The sequence below is a fragment of the Strix uralensis genome, chromosome 5, assembly GCF_047716275.1.
Source record: "Strix uralensis isolate ZFMK-TIS-50842 chromosome 5, bStrUra1, whole genome shotgun sequence".
In the NCBI taxonomy this organism is placed as follows: domain Eukaryota; kingdom Metazoa; phylum Chordata; class Aves; order Strigiformes; family Strigidae; genus Strix; species Strix uralensis.
In genome coordinates, this window is record NC_133976.1 from 45,757,520 (window position 1) to 45,778,023 (window position 20,504).

The window sequence follows — 20,504 nt, forward strand, 5'->3', positions numbered from 1 at the left end:
CAGATTTCTGACACAGATTTCTGACACAGCATTCACTTCTCTGTGTGGTTTTCCACACAAGAACAACAGAAAGTAAGTGTTTTTATTCTGTGCAGCACTGATCACTACATCAGACACATAAATGTCTTCATAGGTGTAGTCTTTATGCCAACATACCGATGAAAGCTATCCACCATTTTTAAGTGCACACGCAGATCTTTCTTTGTCAGGTGATCTAACATCCTTGCATCTACCAGGCATTCCATAAAATAACTTCGGTACTGAGGTAAACCCAGACTGGGGAGCCATTCGTTACCTATCCATTCGTGGTTCATATCACCATAAGCCAGGGTCTATAGGGGAAAAAAAAAAAAAAGGAGAGGGGGAATAAATTCTTGAGTTTGTTCAAGGTTGTACCACAGACTGAAGACAGAATATCTACCTGCTATGCTCATTTCTAGTAAGATCTCCTAGCTTAGAAACCCTGTCTAAAAAAAAAAAAAAAATATTCTGTTTTGACACTGGAGGTGGAAGCCACTGTGAGATATTTGTTACTAGTAGCAGCTTTGTCTGTTGTGTCTTGTTTTCTATCTTTGTAAATTTTAAGCATTTTTTTTGTTATAAGAAATCGTAGTTTCAATTTTGAGTTTTAAATGCAAGCAAACTTATTACACATCAAAATGTGCTTGTTTCATAATCTTACTTGCTTTCCATTCTGGAATATTTAGGCTAGGCAAATCGTACACTGAACTTGGTAAAACAAATACAGCCTCAGGGAACCAATGGATGTTTGTGTCACTGTTTAGTGGGGGCTAGCATTTCCTAAACAGTATCTAATGACACTTCATGTCCTTTTGAGACTAAAAGTTAATTTCAGTTGTTTGTCAGCCAAGGTTAAGTTCACCATCAGTCACAGCAGGTGACCACATGCATTCTATTAATGAGATATTTTTAGCTGTGAACAACTTAAGTGCATCATATGCAGAGCTCAGTAAATTAATTCTTTAAGATAGAAGTAAATCAGATTCCTCCTAGAAGCTAGCATTCAGGCATTAAGAGACTTCATTGCTCGGCTGAAATTTCAGTAGGGTGAGGAAGAAAGTATATGAAAAACACACATGCATTTTGAGCTATTTTTATATTTTACATCTCACTATTGTCAATTACTTTGTACTACTAAAACTTAACAGAAAAGAGAACTCATAAATTGCAAGCTTAATACCTCCTCAATAGGATCATGCTCAGTTTGAGCATCACTTTTAAGTCTAACTATCTTTTTGGTTTTGTTTTTAATGTCTCCTGTCATTATAGAAAATACAGTCCCCTCATCTCTCATTCTTGTGAGATTTTGAAGAGAAAAGGAATGCCATAAGTAAAGACAGTAAGATTGTGTAAGATTGTGCATGTATTAGAGAGAGAGAAGGAAGTTGAAAAACATAAGTAATTGGTAGTCTAACTAAAGTGAAAAATTTTGTTCCTAATTATACCAGACTATTTGTAGACTGATACTTGGGTTTGATTTATACAATTGTTCTAAAAAAAAATCTGGTATAATTTTAGAAATGTTAGATCTCAAACTCTTGCCATATTTTATTAGCCTGTTCTCAAAAATGAGGAAAACAGACTTTCTAGATTTAACTGGAAGGTAGAAGATGTCTCTGGAATTTAGCTGTTTCTTTTAAGAAAAATATTTACAGCATATGTACCTCTTTGTGCTTACCTAGCAAACCTGTCCAAAGAATATTTTCTTTGTATTAGAAGAACTCTAAAATGTGTAAATCATAATTCAATCACTGAGATAGTGTCACAATACTATACTCCTCTATGCATATTAATACACCGTTAATTACATTATTAGCTTTCCATTTAAAAAAATCACATGAAAGAGTCATACCTGAGCCCAGCTGCCCTCTTCAGACTCCTTCTGTGTTATCAGCAGGAAGCAATTAGTAAAGCAGGTAAAAAGACAATAAAAAATTAGTGATAAAAAGATGTGGTTTTCATGTGTATGTTAATCTTAGTACAAATGAAAACATACATGTAAAATGTGCCAATAAAATAACTCCAGTCAGTGGCAATCCATGGGCTAAACTACCTTAAAAATTACAAGACCAGAACGATAAAATGTTAGTAGGGCAAATCTAGCTAAGTTTTCAAGATATAAAATCATTATAGCTTGGTGAAACTTTACAGCATTTTCTTAGACACTTTTTATGGTTTCACAATCAAAACACTACCATTTCCTTACAAAATTTGGCATTAGAGATGCCATTTTTTGTTTCTACTTAGATTTTGCAACATTCACAATAAAAAGCTGTCTTCTTGTGAATGTACTGTAGAGGAACTTTTTATATAACTTTTTTTTACAGCAAAACTATATTTTTCTGGCTGGCCAGTTAAACAGGATCAATTCGACTTTTGGTCAGTTGAGTGTTGTTATATTTGTATTTATCTTTACCAACAATAATAAAATTGGAAATGAGCTCAATTGTAAAAAAAAAAAATATTGATGAGAATCTGCTTCGTGAGTGTTCATGAGAAAACTTAAAATAGTGTAGCAAGCATAAATTGCTGAGAAATAAATCTTTATTGCATGAAAATGTAGCTTCAGTACCTCCCCCACCATTTACGGATTGGGCTGACTATAAAGTTTTCCAAACTGACGATAGGTTTTTCAAACATCTCACTGTAGGATTGTATCATGTTTTATTAGCACTGTTACGGAGTTGTTATGATGTAATGCTGAAAACAAAACCTAAAATAACTTATGTTCCAAGTAAAAGAAAAAAGTCAGAACTATCAAATAAAATCTGTTAATATTTACTTATGTGCCCCCAAAGCAGAGATAGTTTTGACAAAACAATCAATAAATAAATGACACACTCCATGCACTCTAAATCAAAGAGCATGAATACACAAGTATGGACATGAAAGAGTCAGCATTAATGAAAACACTGAGTTGTGTAATGCACAATTCTCAAGCCTTTTCTTATTTCTTTCTTGCTCAGCAGATAGAAAACTATATTAAGCAGAAGTACTGGGGAGTTGAGTACAGGGGTAATGTTGCACCTGTAACCGCGACAATTTTGTTTCACTAAATCAGGTTTCACACTCTCAGTGAAACTATTATGTACTGTACTCCAGTACTGGTTTTAGGTTCACACAATTTTTGTGACTGCAATACAGGTTGTAATCTCTTTTGCTGAGAAATTATGTAACTGTTCTTTAAATTCCATTTCACTACTTCCTTCCACAGATTTCTGATGGCATGCTTGGGAAGCATCCTACAGAAGATATGGCACCTGCACTAAAGCAGATACATCCTAGTTCTCTTTTGAGCACTGAAACCATTTTAAACAAGTGGAAAGACTAACCGTTTTAGCTGGAGCAGCAAGATTTTCCATTTCTTCATGGGTCACCCAAACATTGCCTGAGGGCTATGGACAAGGCCCACAGGAAGGCAGGTGGGATCCACATTAGGTAAGCAGTGGTAAAGAAGAAAGGCAGCACCACTGTAAGTTAACAGCGTATAGCATCACCATCAGCACAACCACGTTCTTGCCTCTACCGAGCTGCAACTAGAGACAACTGTAGATGACTTGCTTTGTATCTTTCATTAGAGGATTCTGAACAGATGCAGTGCAGTATTTCAACTAGAACTGATGGATGAAATCCAGCAGACCATCGTCACAAAGGAAAGAATAATAATTAAAGTTGCATTTCACACACAAGTGGCGAATACAACCTTTAGCTCATAGCTCTGTCTGGAGGTAAGCTTCAGATTTTCCAGCCTAAATATTCTGCACACATCACATGCTCATATTGCAATCTAAATAATGATTACTCCCCCCACATTTCTGTAAATCAAAATGTCAAAAGAATTCACTTGTAAAACTATTTTTCCTCATCCTATTGTTTTCAGTCAGATTACTACTAGGACAGTGAGATGAGGCAGGGAGAGGGTGTGGAAGTCTGCTGCGTTTTCTTGAGAGCTGAAGTAAATTAACTCCTTTCCTGAGAAAGAGGGGAGGCAGAAAGATTTGGGACTCAGAAATGCACATTCCAGAGCAGGGCAGCTTTGCCTGCCAATTACTCAGTGAGAATTAAAAAAACAAGGCAAAATCATTCCCAATGTTTCTAGCTCGCATGTACTGTTTTCTCATTTCATGTCAGTCAATGCTCTTATGCTTTTAAAATCAAAATGAATTTTGTTTATTAATTCAACATAATGTTGAGTCTATACTGCTTTACTTAGGTGAAATCCATTACAATTCATAGTATTACCATGCTTATGACATATACAACTGTTCTGAGGGGAGAAAATATGAGATGGGGAACTATAATATTTAAAGAACCTTAGCAACATGAAGATAAAAGGCCAGTCAACAGGGACATCAGAGTCCTGTTGCCCAGTTGCTTATATAGGTCAGTGGATCTGGTACCCCTCAAAGGTATCTCAATTCTAATTTCCACCAAAAGATTCTCCATTAATTCCATGAAGAGATTACAAAGTATAAATAATGATATTATTTTAGGAACACCATTATTATTTGTATCTTACTATTAGAAGTCCAGGCTGCACTACTTGAGTAGTAGTCTTTCTCCTTCACTTCTATGCTGTGTTTCCCATCTGATCAAGCCTTGTTCTTTTTGTTTTTTGGGTTTGTTTTTTTTTTTTTTTTTTTTGTTCGTCTCTGTTGCCTCTTTCACAGCCATCACCATCAGCCTCTCAGCATGAAACTCCCCCTTGTTTCTTTTTCTCCTCATCAGTTTGGCCTGTTTTTCTTCATTTTCCACTAAAACATGCTTTTTATCTACAGCACATTATGTTCTTACTCTCCCCTATTCTACTTTCTTTCTCTTCTTGGTATATTCTCCTTTTCTTTCAGACTTGTATCTCAGTATTTCTTATTTACTTGCTTCCTTTCCATCTGCTGCCACTCTCCCTCCCTTCCTCACTGTATGCACACACTCCACTTCTCCCTTCACACCTCCAATCACTGCTTCTCTTAAAAGCAGGAAGTACCTAAAGCCAGCCGACTCAGATTAGATAACATTTGAAAGGATGCAAAAAAGGGGAATGGGAACAAGAGTCAAAAGAGCTGTGTTCCTAAATAACCTCTCCCACCTCCTGCCTTGTCCACCCACTGTCCCCCCCCCCCAAAAAAAAAGAAAAAAAAAGAGAAACAAGAAAAAAAACAGAAATATAATCTTATTTGATTGGAAGAGATGAAGGAAGAGAAAGGCAAAAATACAGGCAAAATTACAAGTAAGATGCTCAATACTGATAATTTAGGTAACAGCAAGGTTAATCAAAAGCACAACTTAAAAACCATCACAATCAAGTGAGCGAGAACAGGTCTTTCTAGGTCTCTATAGGACAAGCCCCACTGATTATGAAGTGTGTGTTACCATAGAGCCACTCTTGTACTACAAAAACCTTTCTGCAGACTCCTGCAAGGTGAAGGGGGGAAGAAAAAGCTGAACAGGACTCACTGTTCTGGATGTTGGAGGTGCTGACGGACTTGTCAGTGATACCATCTCCTGGATTGCTAATCGGAGCTTTAAGCGATGTAGAGGATTGCTAATTCCAATTTCTCTTTGAATCTCAGTATCGGACAAAGCAGACATAATAGCTCCGCTCTTCACGTTAGCACGACAGGCAGCAACATACCAGGCTGGCATGCCTAGCCAGAGCTGTTGAGAGAAAGGACACATTCATCCAAAGCATTGCTTCATTTCTCAAATGAAATTAATCATCAAGGCACCTATCAAGCTGCATAAGCACAGTAATACACACAGATGAGTATGAATATCATAGTCTTTAATAAAACTAAATTGTTTCAGAACCTTTGAAATTGCCATGGCTTCATGTGAACTCTTTCTGTTGCTTTTATTGTAACCAGAACTTTAAAGCAAGGGATGCATTGAATTATTTTTAGAGCTGTGTCCCTCCATCACCTGGGATACTCCTTTTCCAGATATTTAATGAGCAAGTAGTGGCACAAGTCAGGGTTATTGCCCATTCGATAGTCTTATCATATGCAGAAAACAATCTAAGAGGAATTAAGTAATTTTTTTACTCTTGTACTAAAATGGCTTTCTTTTTCCATGTTAGTCCCCATGGTGCACAATCTTATGCTTTTCAGCTTTTATTTTCTTCATAGAAATAAACCAAGCACAGTTCAGATAACCAACCTAGTGAGGACTGAGCTTACTGTAAATTTTGGAATGGTGTCATATCCCAGCTAGAAATACTGGTTAGAAGTTGTAGCAAAGTGTGAGCACAGCTACATCACCTGTGGATTTAGAAGACACATACTTGTGACTTCATGCTTTTCCTCTCCTAATGTTAGCCTTACCAGCCTAGATCAGCAACAGCCCCTTGTTTCACCGCCTAGTCTTTCCTTGTAAGAGGTACTTTCCACTTCTAGCAGTCTTTCCTGGGACCTACCACATACGAATTCTTCTTGGTTTTCTCAGCTTTCTCATTTTGTGCTGCCTCATTAATATGACTGTCAGTGCCTACAGCTCTTTGCTCCCATAATAATTTTATAGCAGGGATACATACACGTGGGAAGTTTTTGTCACAGTATGAAATACATTATACTATAGCAAAAACTGTGAGAAGGACATAAGCCGTCAATGCCATAATCACTGAGATTTTGGGGATAACACAATGGAAAACAAAGACAGACCTAGCTAGGTGCATCTTGAATATGCCATCAGAATTAGCTGATTTCATTATTTTAATTTTTTTCTCTTAATAATGTCTCACTAAAAGAGGACACAAATGAGTCAAAACATGCCATCAGTAAATTCATCAACAAATCTGGAAAGCAGAGACAAATTAAAAGAATTTTTACCTAATTTCTCACAATACAGGGAAGTCCTGTGTGGTTATTAACAAGTCTATATCTTATCTGGGAAATATTTACTTAAAAGATATCTGTTAGATCACTTTTATGTCACAGAGAAAACAGACTTGAATGTCAGATTCCGAAAGAGCTTTGTCAGGCTTTTCTGTACTGACTCCTGATGAATCACAGAGCTTGAGGAATGACTGCATCATGTTTCATAAAGTTCTTCCCACTGATGGGATAAACCACTGATCTCCATCCAATGCTAGTCCGAACCTTAAAAATATGATCTAATTCCAACTAACTGTTACAAAATAGTTTAATGAAAGTCAGAAAATGAAAACAAAAATGTAGATTACACCCAGCTGCGCTTAAGCAAAGGGCCATGAGGAAACTATGCATAACTTTAAAATTTATTTAATATTCTCACTTAATTTGACATTATTTTTTTCATACATGCACTTGAAAAGCAGGAAAGTGTAAATACTGGGAGTTATTTACCCTGCAGAAATAGATTCAAATATTTGCTGCTCATTAGGTAAATTAGTTCTTTAACAAATTAGGTAAATTAGTTCTCTAACAAACAGCTGTCTCAGAAAATGCAGTTAGATGAAAACAGACTCTAAAAGGAGGGCACAGTAATTGTTTTAGGCAGAGAACCCAGATATCAAGATTGATATACTTTTCCTGAATTAGTTAAGAAAACCTACAGTTCTTAAAATATATCTCAACTATGTTTGTGCTAAATACAAATGACCAGAATAAATGATAAGGCTGAGAAGTTAATCCCTGTAAAGTTTGGAAATGTCACAAATGTGATCACATATACTTCTTTAATTTGGGCCTTTGTCTCCTTTAATATTAATTTCAGTTTTCAGTTGAAGAGTCACATACCATATTTTCCCCAGGAGAGTATGAATTGCACACAGCGTCCATCTGCTGACTGAATGCACTGATGCTTACTGAATAAATACAGTACTTCTGCCCTCATATCTTTTTATCATCAGCATTCAATCTGCATTGAATACTGCAACACAAACTTCCTCATGGGCTTTCCTGTGCTACTCTCATTGTATTTCCCAAGAAGTTCATAGACATCAATTTCTCTTTACAGCCCCTCTCGGAGACATTGGGAAGCATGTCCTATTTTGCAGCTAAGAATCAAGGGAAGAGAAGATTAGGGCTTAACTTGTCAGAAATATCTTCAAATTTTGGATCATCCTGGAGGACATCAAGGGCAGATTTTTCTCAGTATTCGGAAATGTATAGATTTTTGTGTATTCACATTCCCAGCAAATCAGCTTTGACTGTAATATTGAATATGTCCAACTGATAGAGATCTGGTTACATAACTCTCAAAGTCATACAGAAGTCAGGTAGTGGCCAAATTAATGGATGATCCATATTAACAGAGATTTTGGAGGGAAGGAAAATATAATGCCATTTTCCAAAGTCATGCACAAATGCTTGAACTGTCTTTCTGCGGTTTTCATTTCATCTTTTTCATTAGGTACCTTCAGCAAGTCCAATATGAAGCAGAAATTTTGTAGACATTAGCTGCTTTCATTCCTCATCCTTCATTTATTCCCTGAACATATTCAGGTTAAAGCTTTGGAGAGGCACCTTTTTCTTTAATTGAAGGGAAAAACTCTACAAATTCTATCTGATGATCAATGTATGATACCCACAGCAGACATGAGAATGGGTGGGAATGCATAGAGACGTTTGCTTTAGACAAGGAATAGACAACCTGTTCCTTGAGCCAAGAGCTTATACCTCCATTGAAGTGATACAGCCTTGCCATGTAAGTGACTGTGTACTTATGTAAGAACATCCTTACTTTCTGCCTTGTCCTCCCCTCAACATCTCAGTAACTATTTTTTTAAAAGTTCCTTCACCTAAAACATTCATTGATTTTTTGTCAAAATTGATGGACAGCTCTGCTGAATGTTTCTCTTGATGGGTTCCAAAATCCACTCACTTAGGGTCTCCAAATAAAGGAGAGCTCTCTGCAAACCTGATTTCAAGATGAAGGCACTGCCTGTCAAATCAGAGAGATTTCAACCTGGATCTCCCACACCCTGGGTGAAAGTGCTGAGAGGGACACCTCTTTTTCCTGTTCTGAGTGATACCTAGGTAAGTCAGCCCTTTCCCATTATATTCTAAAAAGACAGAAAGTTACAAATTCTTTAAATTTATTAAAAATTCTGAAGATGTAGCTTCTATGTTGACCTCAAATAAAATTTGATAGCTAATTTTTGTTTTCTCCTTAGCACATCATCCTAGATAAACTCTGTCTGTGGAGTTCCTAGATATTTTAGACTGAGAAATTATAAGATTTCAAAAATTTGGGGTTTGACTGCATTTGATAAGCCTTTTTTCCTATTCTCATCCCCCTATGTAATCCTGTCTTACTTTTTTCAGCTCTAGTCTCTGATTTACACCAACCAGTGTCAAAATCTGCTTAGTGCTCATGGCACAGTACACAGGGGAGAGAGGAGGAGACTTTAACAGTCTCTTTTAGAATTTGTAAGGACGAGCACATAGCAGTAGTCTACAAACGTGACTCACATTTCCAAGTTACGGCCAACACTTACCTCCAGCCAGGCAACCACTGTTGGCCCATCCCACTGTGCAAAAGGCAAACCCTTTCTCCGAGCTTCTTCCAGAAGTTCATGTCTAAAAATGGATCAAAAAATGTTAAATATGTAGAGGTATGTGTAATGACAATATAGATGCAACCATGCCTTTTTGTTAAGGGTAACAACAGTGAAGAACAATGACAGGCATAGCAAACACCAGTGAACAACACAGCTCCTTCCCCTTTTTGAATGTATTCCTTAATCTATTCCCAACTTTCTTTTTTTTCCTGTTGCATTTTGACACCCCTTTAAACACATAACATACAAAAGGCAAGGTTTCTGTTTGTTCTTAGCTGAAGCAATACAGAATTGGGATACCCTATATAAAAGGATCACCCATATAATAGAAGACATTGGTGAAGAGAGAAGACTGAGGGATTCCTCCTGAAACGAGCTTAGCTCTGGTCAGGTAACGACCCAGAAAGGCCCAAAATTGCCAACTTCTTGACCTGAGCTAAGCATGGATGTAATGCAGATGGGTCTCAGAGGTCTCAGTGTTTGAAGCACTAAACCTGCTGGACCAGCTATGCACAGTTCTAGGGTCTCTGGAGTAGAGGTATTCTGCATTTTAAATAAGCCATCTGTGGCTAATTAAGAATTGGTTATATCTTTAATAGTTCCATGTTAATTTTTTTTATTATTGCTTATATACAAAAGAAATCCATGTGGTTTACTGATTTGTACATTTTTATAATTATAGAATTGATGTGGTTTCTCAATTTTATGCATAGATATATTTTTATTGAATTGATCAGATATCAATCCAACTCCTGCATCTGCAGCTACTCTGGAATGCAATGGGTATGTATGTAAAACATCATTCTCAAAGCTTAAAATATACTTTTAATACAGCAGTATTAAATATTTGGTAAAGTTACGTATAGGCCAGTCAGCTAGACTATCAGGAAAACGTTCTATATTAAACACGTTCAACCATTTGATCAGACATTTTTATTCCTGGAGCAGGAATAAAGAACCCATTGTGGTGGTGCTATAGAGAAAGCAGTCCTTCAGAAGTCTTTTTTTTTTTTTTCTGGTATTTAACAACATATTTTCAGCTGCCTCCTACTGAGTGAAACACAAAAGAATGCTCTCAGCAACAAGCTGTAGTGAAAAACAAATTAGACATGGACTATGCTAATATGGTATTAAAATTTGCTTACATTCCCACATAACAAGGAATTCTTGGAATTATAGCTTCAATTTTGCTCTGTCCTCCTTTATTACCACAGGCTTTGTGGTTCAGTTATCCCTTGGCAATTCACTGCCTTAGCAGCCTTTCAAATATACGTACTACAAAATCACAGCAGATAAAAGTGATGGAGTGATTTTACTTGTAAGGAGTACTCCTTCTGGGATTTTTGCACCGCCAAGGGGCCAGACTGAGAGAATTTGTCTTTAGTAGAAAATGGAACTCAAATATGCAATTTTGCATACGTGTCTAAATCCCTGGCTCTGAATATTAATAGAAAGACAGCTGCTTTACTTTCTATGTTTATGCTGTAGTAATATGTAACATTACAAATACTTGACAGCATTACTGAAGTTTATCTAGCTTCTCCTCCCACACATCCTTTGCAGCATATCTTATCCTTTGTCACTCAGATGTCCAAAGGCATTGTAGAGCTATCCTTGCTTTCAAGGAAAACATGATCCTTGGTAAAATGAGAAGAAGTTGCTCTCTGGGTACACAAACACCATGCTACCTTCAGTAGCTGGTGGAGGTGCAGGAATCCCATATTCCTGGGGAGACAAGTAGTGAAGGCCAACAGAGACATACACACTTGGCTGCTCAGGAAAGCAGAATTAAGGCATGGCCAGACTTGGCCACCTCCCAGCTACTTGTGGATGAGGTATTTGGGTTGCAGCCTTCCCTCGGAGTTGGTTCTGCAGGGTGCCTGCAAAGCTACAGCAATGCTGTACCTCCCTCAGGTGCCACAAAGGCTCCTGCTGCCAGCAGGGCTGTGAGCTGGCATGGCTGTCCTCAGGGAGGGCAATGATTTCAGGAATGCCTCTGCCTCACCTGGCCAGTTTTGGTGTCCCACAGCAGAGCGCAGACCCCACAAAACCCTGTGTGACTTGCTCCTTCCCCAAAGCCAGCCCAAGCACAGGGAGCCACCCCTTCTGCAGCTGGGAGTCCCATGGAGACACCATCCTTGGAGGAACATGATCCCAGATTTTTCCTTATCTGGACTATTCTCATCAACCATCCTAGCTGAAAGAGAAGGGCTGGCTACCACAGTAAGTAAAAAAGGAGATTATGGCTTTGAGAGCCACTGGCCTTCCTTGCTTGTCTTGGTCTCCTCCAAGCAGGAGAGCAGCAGTACATGGTCTACAAGGAGACGGGGAGGAAGTTTTTGCCTATTTCTTTGATTTGGTGTTAAATCCCTGTGTGGCCTCACGAACTGAGGTGCTTGCAGAAGAGGCATTGGCACTTTAAGGTCTCACTTCCATGAAAAACTTAATTCCTTTATGCTGGAATTATAAAGTGTGTATTTCTAGGAAGTCTTCTGTGACTGCAACATCTGAGCTGGCCTGAAGCTTGGTGGGGAGGCTTAGCATTATTCCAGTGCTTCTCAATCAAATACACTCTCCCAGAGTAGGAAAGCACTTCTGTTACTTCAGAGGCAGTCTGGCTCACAGAGCTAAAGGAAAATATAGTTATGGTTATTGATTTTGGCCAAAGAAAATGGGGTCAGGCCAGGAATGGGATACCCTATATATATGCTATAGCCAAAGACTACAGTATGATAAACATAATCCAAATCGGTTTGGCATGTAGAAGGAAAGTGTTTTGGGTTGAAAATGTTTTTAGTGTAAAGTTAAATTCCTTTACTCGGATATGCACAGGGAATACAGCCATCATAAGGCCTGTGCCTCACTTATTGATGTGTAATACTAAAAAGATTTTTATAATATTTCTTTCCCTTAAAAAGAATTTTATGCTTCAGAATTTATACTTCCTTCCCTCAGATGTTTTGTTTAAATGCCTCTCCAATATGAAAGTTCATTTAAATTATATTTTACTTTTTGAACAGTATTCTTTGACTACTTTTTAATACACACTAGGAGATCTGCAGAACATGAATCTACAATTTCTAAACGAGAACTAAACCCAGAATTTCTATTTTTTGACTAAGAGAGATGTTCTTTAGTTGGCAGTCAAAGAAAACTTTGGGGTGTTTTTGATATGAACTAGCACTATAGAAAAACTTCACTCTTTCAAAGTAAGTTAAAAGTGTCGTATAGGAAAAAACATGTATCATTTTGATCAATAGTGCAAATCATCACAAAAATTAATCCGGTGCTCTGCCTATTTTGGAATATAATCTGAGTATCTTTGAACCGCCTATTGTCCTTGTGGGATAGTCACTGGCTTCCTGAAAACAGAAGGTCCCCAAAGCCAAATATTGGTGACTGCAGTTCAATTTTCCTCACAAAAACATACAACTGATCACAGGGGGAAGAAGAGAGGAATACCCTAAATCTCATCACTCCCTCTCCCTTTCATTGCAAAGATAGGGTTTGGAAGTTGTGAATAGCATTATACAGTTTCTCTAATCTGGAAGATGTTTTGCAGGGGAACGTGGAGATTTTCTCCTCCTAAGACTTAGTCAGAAGAGTACTACATGTTATAATGTGTCCACTTTACATTGGTAAGGAGGCATAATTAAAATGTAATTATTTCCATGCTCATTTAGGTTTTTGGCAACATATGAAAACAAACTGATAAGGAAGAACTGACATTAATTAGGCATTACTATGAATGCTATTATTTTGCAGATAGGGCTTTAAACCACTTACTACCACTGGAATGAATTCCAAATTAAAGCCGTATTTTTAAAGATAAGGTTATTACTGTTCAAGAATTAAATCTTCCTGGAGACATTATGGGAATAACTGCAACATGCTGTTTAAAATATATCATTACCCTGAGCCTGTTTTTGCAAAGTTAGGAAATTTCATGAACATCATCTGTTTAGCATTCATCCAGAATTTGAGAGATGCTTGTATTTGTCTGTTTTAGAGAGAGTGCCTTATAGTGGCTGTCTTTACTCTTTTATCAAAGACAGAAAATAAAAATCACATCATGCCAAGTTGTGTTGTGGAGTTGTATGTCAGAGAAGCAGGGTTGCTTCCCTAGCAATGACTTCTGATGTTTAATCCTTCCCCCAAATTACTTCCTAAAGATATTCCTACACTGGGCTATTTTCTTTAGCACCATTCTTCCAGAGCCAGGTGCATCTGCCCAAATCAACCTACCAAGCTGAGAACACAACTGTCTCATACCATAGGGACTATGAATGCTTCAATATCCCTCTGGACAGCGGAGGCACATTGGAGCAAAAGGAATGGGAAAACGGTAAGAGCAAAACTATGTTATTATCCTGCAAGTTTTCTATATCCTTCCCGTGCACTGGGAAAATTCTAGTTCTGTATCAGCAGCCCTCACTAACTCATTGCATAAAACTCACTGAATGTTATTAAAAATAAGAATAAACTTTAAATAGACTTTGTGTGGGAAGTTAACAAGATCTGGATTTAAAGCATGTCATTCAGTGACATTCAATTTTCTTTACAAAGATGAGACTCCCCCCATGAAGCAAACAAGAAATAACAGCTTAGGATTTCTGATACACATAATGCAAACACTCTGTGTAATATATGAAGTCCAGACACTGTCTTGATGAAACTTCAACAATGTTTCGGCACAGACCTTCATATTTCTGCAAATAATAGCATTTACTCTGATAGTTCTAGTAGGGTTCACATGGAAAGTCCTCAGGGGTAGTATATTGCACATATTATAAGGTCTCTTAGTTAAAATGTATTCATAAATGTGAGATAAATTGAAAAGGACGCATGGTGAAGTCAAGAGCCAAATCATGTTTGTAAAATGCAAGCAGAATTTATTTAAAAATTGGGGCAATTGGGCATTTTAGATTCTATGAAATGGCCTTTACTCATAGACATTTTCTCAAAATGATAACAGACTGCAGTGTTTACCAAGCAGATCCTCTGATTATTATGATTATTATCAATACTAAAATGTTTAGTTTACAACAAAATATTATACAATTGGTTTCTACAAGAAAAATAGACAGAAACGATAGACCAAATATGCTATATTCATCTGAGCAAACCTATGATTTCAAGTTAAGATTAAACACATCTGCCTCTCAAATCTAACATACTCGCATTCAAAAACTCCAAAATTCAGGAGAGAGGATTTCTAATAAATTGAGCTGGATTTGGATTTTATCTTTTCTATTATCATGTGCTAAATATTTAAGAGAGGCTAGAATTCTGTAGCTAAGGTCACTGTATGACAAAATAAGGGAGTTGAATTTGTATAAATTAATAATGAAATTAAATGTCTAGTAAAAAATAAGTTACATTTTATCTATTTATTTCCTACAAGACTATAAATATTTTTAAAGTAGAAAAGAAGTAGAAAAAGTAGTAAAAGTAGTAAAAAGTAGTAAAAGTAGTAAAAAGTAGAAAAAGTAGTAAAGAAGTAGAAAAAAAAGAGAAAAAAGACTCAGACTTGATATTGTCATATAATGCTGATTTAATTTAATCTGAAAGGATCCATCTGATTTAAAGATTACATTAATTAAAAACTGGGTCAGATCTTGTTTCAACTTTGGCACTTAAGTGACCTGTCTTTTAAATCACATGAAATCCTCATTCTTTCTCAATTTTGATACTTGATATAATAGCCAGACTAAGAACAATGGACAAAATTCAACTTCCTTTTTTTTACAAAATGTGTTGTATCCAACTTCAAGGATTTTTTAGAAAAAAATGACTAAAACACAGAAATCAAGATGCAAATAATAAATTAAAGTTTTTAAATCTATAAAACAAGAAAGTATAACTTTAAATTTAACAGCAGCCCAAATAACACAGATTAGCAAAGCAGATTTAACAATGCTGTAATTATTCTATATAGGTGTACATTTTAAGTGTATGCAAATTGAAGGGCAGCATTCTTTTTTCTAAAGACATATATTAAACTAAGTGAAGCATGTTCAGGAATGCTTAATACAGACCCTAACAAATTAGAGTTGCTATTAAAAAAATAATAAAACAACTGTGAAGTAAACACACTTGCATAATACATAGCTTTGCAATGTTGTATGTACTGTACTACATTAGAGACCCCCAGAGTTCCCAGGTTGATTAAATGTTATCAAATCTATTTTTATAAAGCCATTTTATAATCACATATTTTAAAATAATGTGGTAGCCCCTGTTCTCTTTGAGTTTTTTATCCTTATACCTTTAGAAAGTTATAGCTTATATGTGCTTTGAACAGATAAAATTTTCTCCCTAAATTCCAAAATTATTCAAAAAACCCCTGTATTTGTATGATAGATCAAGAGGAGATGAAGATTTTAAACTTGATATCAGGTTAACAATTAAAAAAAAATAAAAAATGAACTGGTGAAGAAGAAATTTATATGCACAAATGAAATATTATTATACTACTACACAACAGGAGAGCTCAAACAGAAAAAATTGAATTGTGTACTCTGGATTACTAGAGTTTTTACAAGTTTGAGTCCCCTGTGATTTAATAAAACAGAATTTATGCCTTAACAGCACTTGTTAATCTAGGCCTTCACTCTCACAATTTTTTCCACTGACTTAATCTTTCAAAAGTCTTTGTGATTCTGGGCTTTATACCTCCCAAAATGTGTTTATTTTAAAAAAATTGACAGCAGTTATCTTCAAGTAGTTAATCCATTATGTTAAGACCTGCAGGAACAAGTCCTGGCCTTAATTTGTATATGCTTTCAAGGTTTACCATTATTTTTGAATACTTTGAAAGTTTTGATGTTAGTTTCCTGCATGGATTTGTTAGATAAGGTTCACAGAAAAAAAAAAAAAAAAAAAAAAGAATAAAACATAGAAAATAAACATGGTGCTGAAAATGAGTATGTTCAGCAGCCATGGTGTTTTAACTTACCCAGATATGCTTTTCATGAGATGGAGAGATGAATGGAAAAAAAAGCACATAAATGTTAATGAACATATAGTAGTCCATAAAAAAATTAAATCATATGATAGATAAAATAATACCACTATTATAACTACAGAAATCTTTCTAACTGGTCTTTGAGTGCTTTAAAGAAATAAATGTTCTTGTGAAGAACAGATGCATCTTTCAAAATGAGATTTTAATTAAACTGATGTTGGCTATTTATCTACAAAACATTCATGACAAAGATCTGTAAACACAGTGAAAGCGGAATAGAATTTCAAATCGAAGCATTTTGCCCAGATTTGAATAATTTCATAATGATTTTTGCATAACACCAAAAATCCTGAAAATCCAAACCTGTGGATTTAAGCAAATTACTACAGAGATACAGTAAAATTGAGTGGACTACAAACCAAGGTTTATTTTCTATGTGCATTTTACTAATATTTTAGCAAAATATCTTACAGTAATGATGAGCTAGACTTAGGGTTTTGTGGTTTTTGTTGTTTTTTGGTTTTTTTCTTTTTTAAGTATGCAGGTTTCATGCACATAGGTGACTAACATTTGTAATGGTTATTCATGCCTTGCAGTATTTTAACTGGAGCTGTCATACTAATACTAGATTAGTAGCAATAGTGGTATGAGTGATTTGCCCTCTAGGTAACCTATTCTTACCAATATAATGGTAACGGTATCTGTAGGAGAAAGCAGGATGCTGCTGATGATAATAAACTTTCTTCAGCATCCTTTAATTGCCATCATAAAAAGAAAATTATATGCCTGAATGAAACCCAGACATCTCAGAATATTATATTTCTATTAACAAACGATTTACAGAGATATAAAAATGCTTGGTAGATAGAACTGTAGAAAACTTGGGTGTGAAAAGCCTGTGCTCTAATTAAGAAAAGGTGGCAGACGTTTCAGTGAGTTCAGGACAGCGCGGGTTTCAAGATCTTAAATTTTGTTTTCACATGTGTGAGATCAGCAGAACAGCTGGGAGAGAGGAGAGGAAGTGTGATACAGAAAAGTAGGTGGAAACAAATGACAAATTTGTACACAGAAAGTTTAAGAAAGGAAAATTAAGGAGGGGAAGGACAATGAAGGTATGCAATAAAAATAAAGCACTAGAGAACTATTTAAACAGTTACCAAATCTGATGGAAGTAGCACTAGAATTGAATAAGCATTCATGATTCATGCTCATTTTCTACTGTGCTAACTGTAAAGACTGACTTGAACACCTGTGCTAGAAAAGCTTTTAAATTAGGACCTTCCAGAGACTATTGAACCAGAACGCCCATTTCTTACATATTCCTCTGAGTACTCCTTTGGGTATGGGTAGAGATAAATAAACAGGGGAATTAACTGGAATGCAAGTAATTTTCTGGCAGCTTTAATGAGCTGGCAGTTTGCAGTTGCTTGGGGATAACTTATGGGACCTGAAGGCCGTTCCAGTCTCCCCCATTACAAAAGCAGAGGATCAAGGGACATTCCTTCACCTCCTGGGCATCTTGTCTGCAGAATAATAAAACACAGCAGAAAATAATGGATCTTTAAATTCTAGCTTTCACCTTTTTGTAAGACAACCATTTTATCACCGTTTTATTGAAGGAACCTATGATTTCCCTTAGACATATATTAAACTAGAAGTTATGTAGAATTATTTTCCTGTGCTGTGTTTTATCCATTCTTCCCTTAAACCCTTATTCTACAGCTAATCTGAAAGGATAGTTGCATGTGCTGGAGTTGCATGGCTTGTTTAGAGAGCCAGCTGCATGCATAAGGGTGGATGCTTATATTTATCCAGAAATCCCAAATTGCAATAGTTAGGCCTAAATGTGTAGATAAGGCAGGGACTGGGGCTTTGTTCTGGTTTTGTTTGATTAAAAACTTGCAACTGGTTGTTACAAATACCCTTATCTTTTATGAAGAAAAGAATAAAAAAAATTGGCAAAGGATAAAAATATTACTTTTAAAAATACAAGATTTTAAAAAATATGAGTTAGATATGGAATAAAATATGTTGTCAATTTTTTCATCCTCAGAATAATCTGAGTAAGGTTTATTAATCCTCTGCAAGATAAATATCCATATATCCTTACATTTGTAATGCTAAAAAGGCTCCAAGTATCTAATGTAATAGCAAGATACATTTTTAACATTGCAAAAGCTTTGACTGATTAACGATTTGAAAGGATCTTCCAGTAAGCGTTAAAAATGTTTGCTAAAAGAATTAAATTTAAAAAGAAAATTCATCTTTATGTATGCTTGAAGGATTAGACACCGATCCAGCCAAGTGAAAACCATGGTGGACACAGCACTCAATCCTACTGAACACAATATGTTTTGCTAGGAAGGGAGGAAGAACTAAAGATCAGTCTGAAAGCTACTAACATCAAGCAATTTCTCATAGATGAGGTAGGAAGGGAAGAAATTAAATGCAAAACTTGAATTTCCTAAGGATTCAGTAAATAAAAGACCTGGGGAAAAAAAAGGCATCATGTTCTTAAGAGCTACTGTAAAAAATAAATCATGTACATTTATGATATAATAGTGTTTAATAAGCATTAAGTATACAGGAACATTAGATGGATGGCACAGAAAAAGACCTTAATTAATCCAATTGGCTTCATTTTTTAAAAATGTGTGCAATTAAGAAAATCATTAGAAACAGGTATTTGTATACTGCAGAGGACAGAGATTATTTCTAGTCACAAATACACTATGTCAAATTCTAATTGCAGTTGCACACATAAAACGTAATTAAAGGGGCATTGTGTGGATTCAAAAACAACTAAATGATAACTACATCATTTGAAACTCTTATTCCACAAAAAGGTCTACCTAGACATTTTCAAGTAGCCTATTGACAGGGATTTAAAACTTAGGTTTGCCCATTAAAAATGGAAGTTCCAGTATTCTGCTTTCTTTTACTGATCATGAGGCCTATTTTTTGTGACTTCTCTCTATCATCTTCCAATTTTTGAAGGATATGATACATATGAAAACCAACAAAAGAAAAGGACCAAAGCGTTATTAGGAATTTGTCAAATTTATCAAAGGAACATATCAACATTTATCATTCTTTTTTTTCCAGGTAGAAGGGAAGAAGAGTCAATTCATACAACATGCTCTCATGTTCATATGGAAGTTACTGCTGTTTAATATGTACATCACTGTAGTCAGCTGAGACTTAACATCATTGCAATTCTCTCTATGAATACTAAGAATTTATTTTTACACTGTGATTTTACACATAAGTACTACTTAGGTCTTGATTTTATTACTTATTACTTGATTTTACAAGTCTTTATTGATGTATGTAAACATATGTATGTGTCCTGGCATATCAAGGCTTTTCTGCAATCCACCTGAAGGCAGGAGGTGGTATCTGGCAAATGAAAACCTGTACTTGTGGAGTAAATCTCCCCAAAACAGGTTCATAGGAAAGAACGGTTTACTTCGATTTTCCTTGGAAAATATAAACCTCACATCCTAAGCTCATTTTGGAAATATGGAATTAATAAATTCTTGTCCAGAGTCAAATCAAACAAAATTGAAGAAAAAAGCTCTGCTCTTGTCTGACAGATGACTAGGAGTGATAGCATTATGATACAGTGCAGTTATTTTACCAGCTATAAGGTAAGTAATGACTGTTATTTGAATGCTCATAGTAATGAACTAGGGAATTTATCAGCTTCTGGGCTGGAATCCTGTCAGTATGATCCAGGCTAACTGACTTGCATGTAAATTTTTTTCATGGAGATAATTTATATTTGGGATTGCTGCGGAAGCGATGGCATAGGCCAATCTCAACTGTGCGGCATGCACAAGGTCAAATCCACCTCTGTGTGGCAATCTAGGACTACACAGCACTTAAATGTCTCTCAAAGCTTGCCTTATGTTGGTGTCTTGCACAGGATGAAATAAACACATCCGGTGAGATATCAGTAATTATGACCAACAATTACATACTTCTATGCAACACAGAAGACATATATATCCTGCCTGTCTTCAGCCTGCTTCCTTC

General features: G+C 35.9%; 1 protein-coding gene across 13 annotated transcripts in view; it reads right to left on the bottom strand.

The window, feature by feature from the left end:
- PPFIA2 (PTPRF interacting protein alpha 2) overlaps positions 1-20,504 on the bottom strand; it is a 359,571-nt gene that overhangs the window by 11,327 nt on the left and 327,740 nt on the right. For 8 of the 13 annotated variants that reach the window (XM_074870675.1, XM_074870672.1, XM_074870673.1 and 5 more), the window contains 5 exons: positions 9,437-9,518; positions 5,476-5,676; positions 3,354-3,416; positions 1,874-1,903; positions 157-332 (listed from right to left, as the gene is read on the bottom strand). In XM_074870675.1, coding sequence (XP_074726776.1) covers positions 157-332; positions 1,874-1,903; positions 3,354-3,416; positions 5,476-5,676; positions 9,437-9,518 — 552 coding nt within the window. The remainder of the gene's footprint in view (positions 1-156; positions 333-1,873; positions 1,904-3,353; positions 3,417-5,475; positions 5,677-9,436; positions 9,519-20,504) is intronic. The other 5 variants (XM_074870680.1, XM_074870679.1, XM_074870669.1 and 2 more) reach the window with 2 other exon arrangements.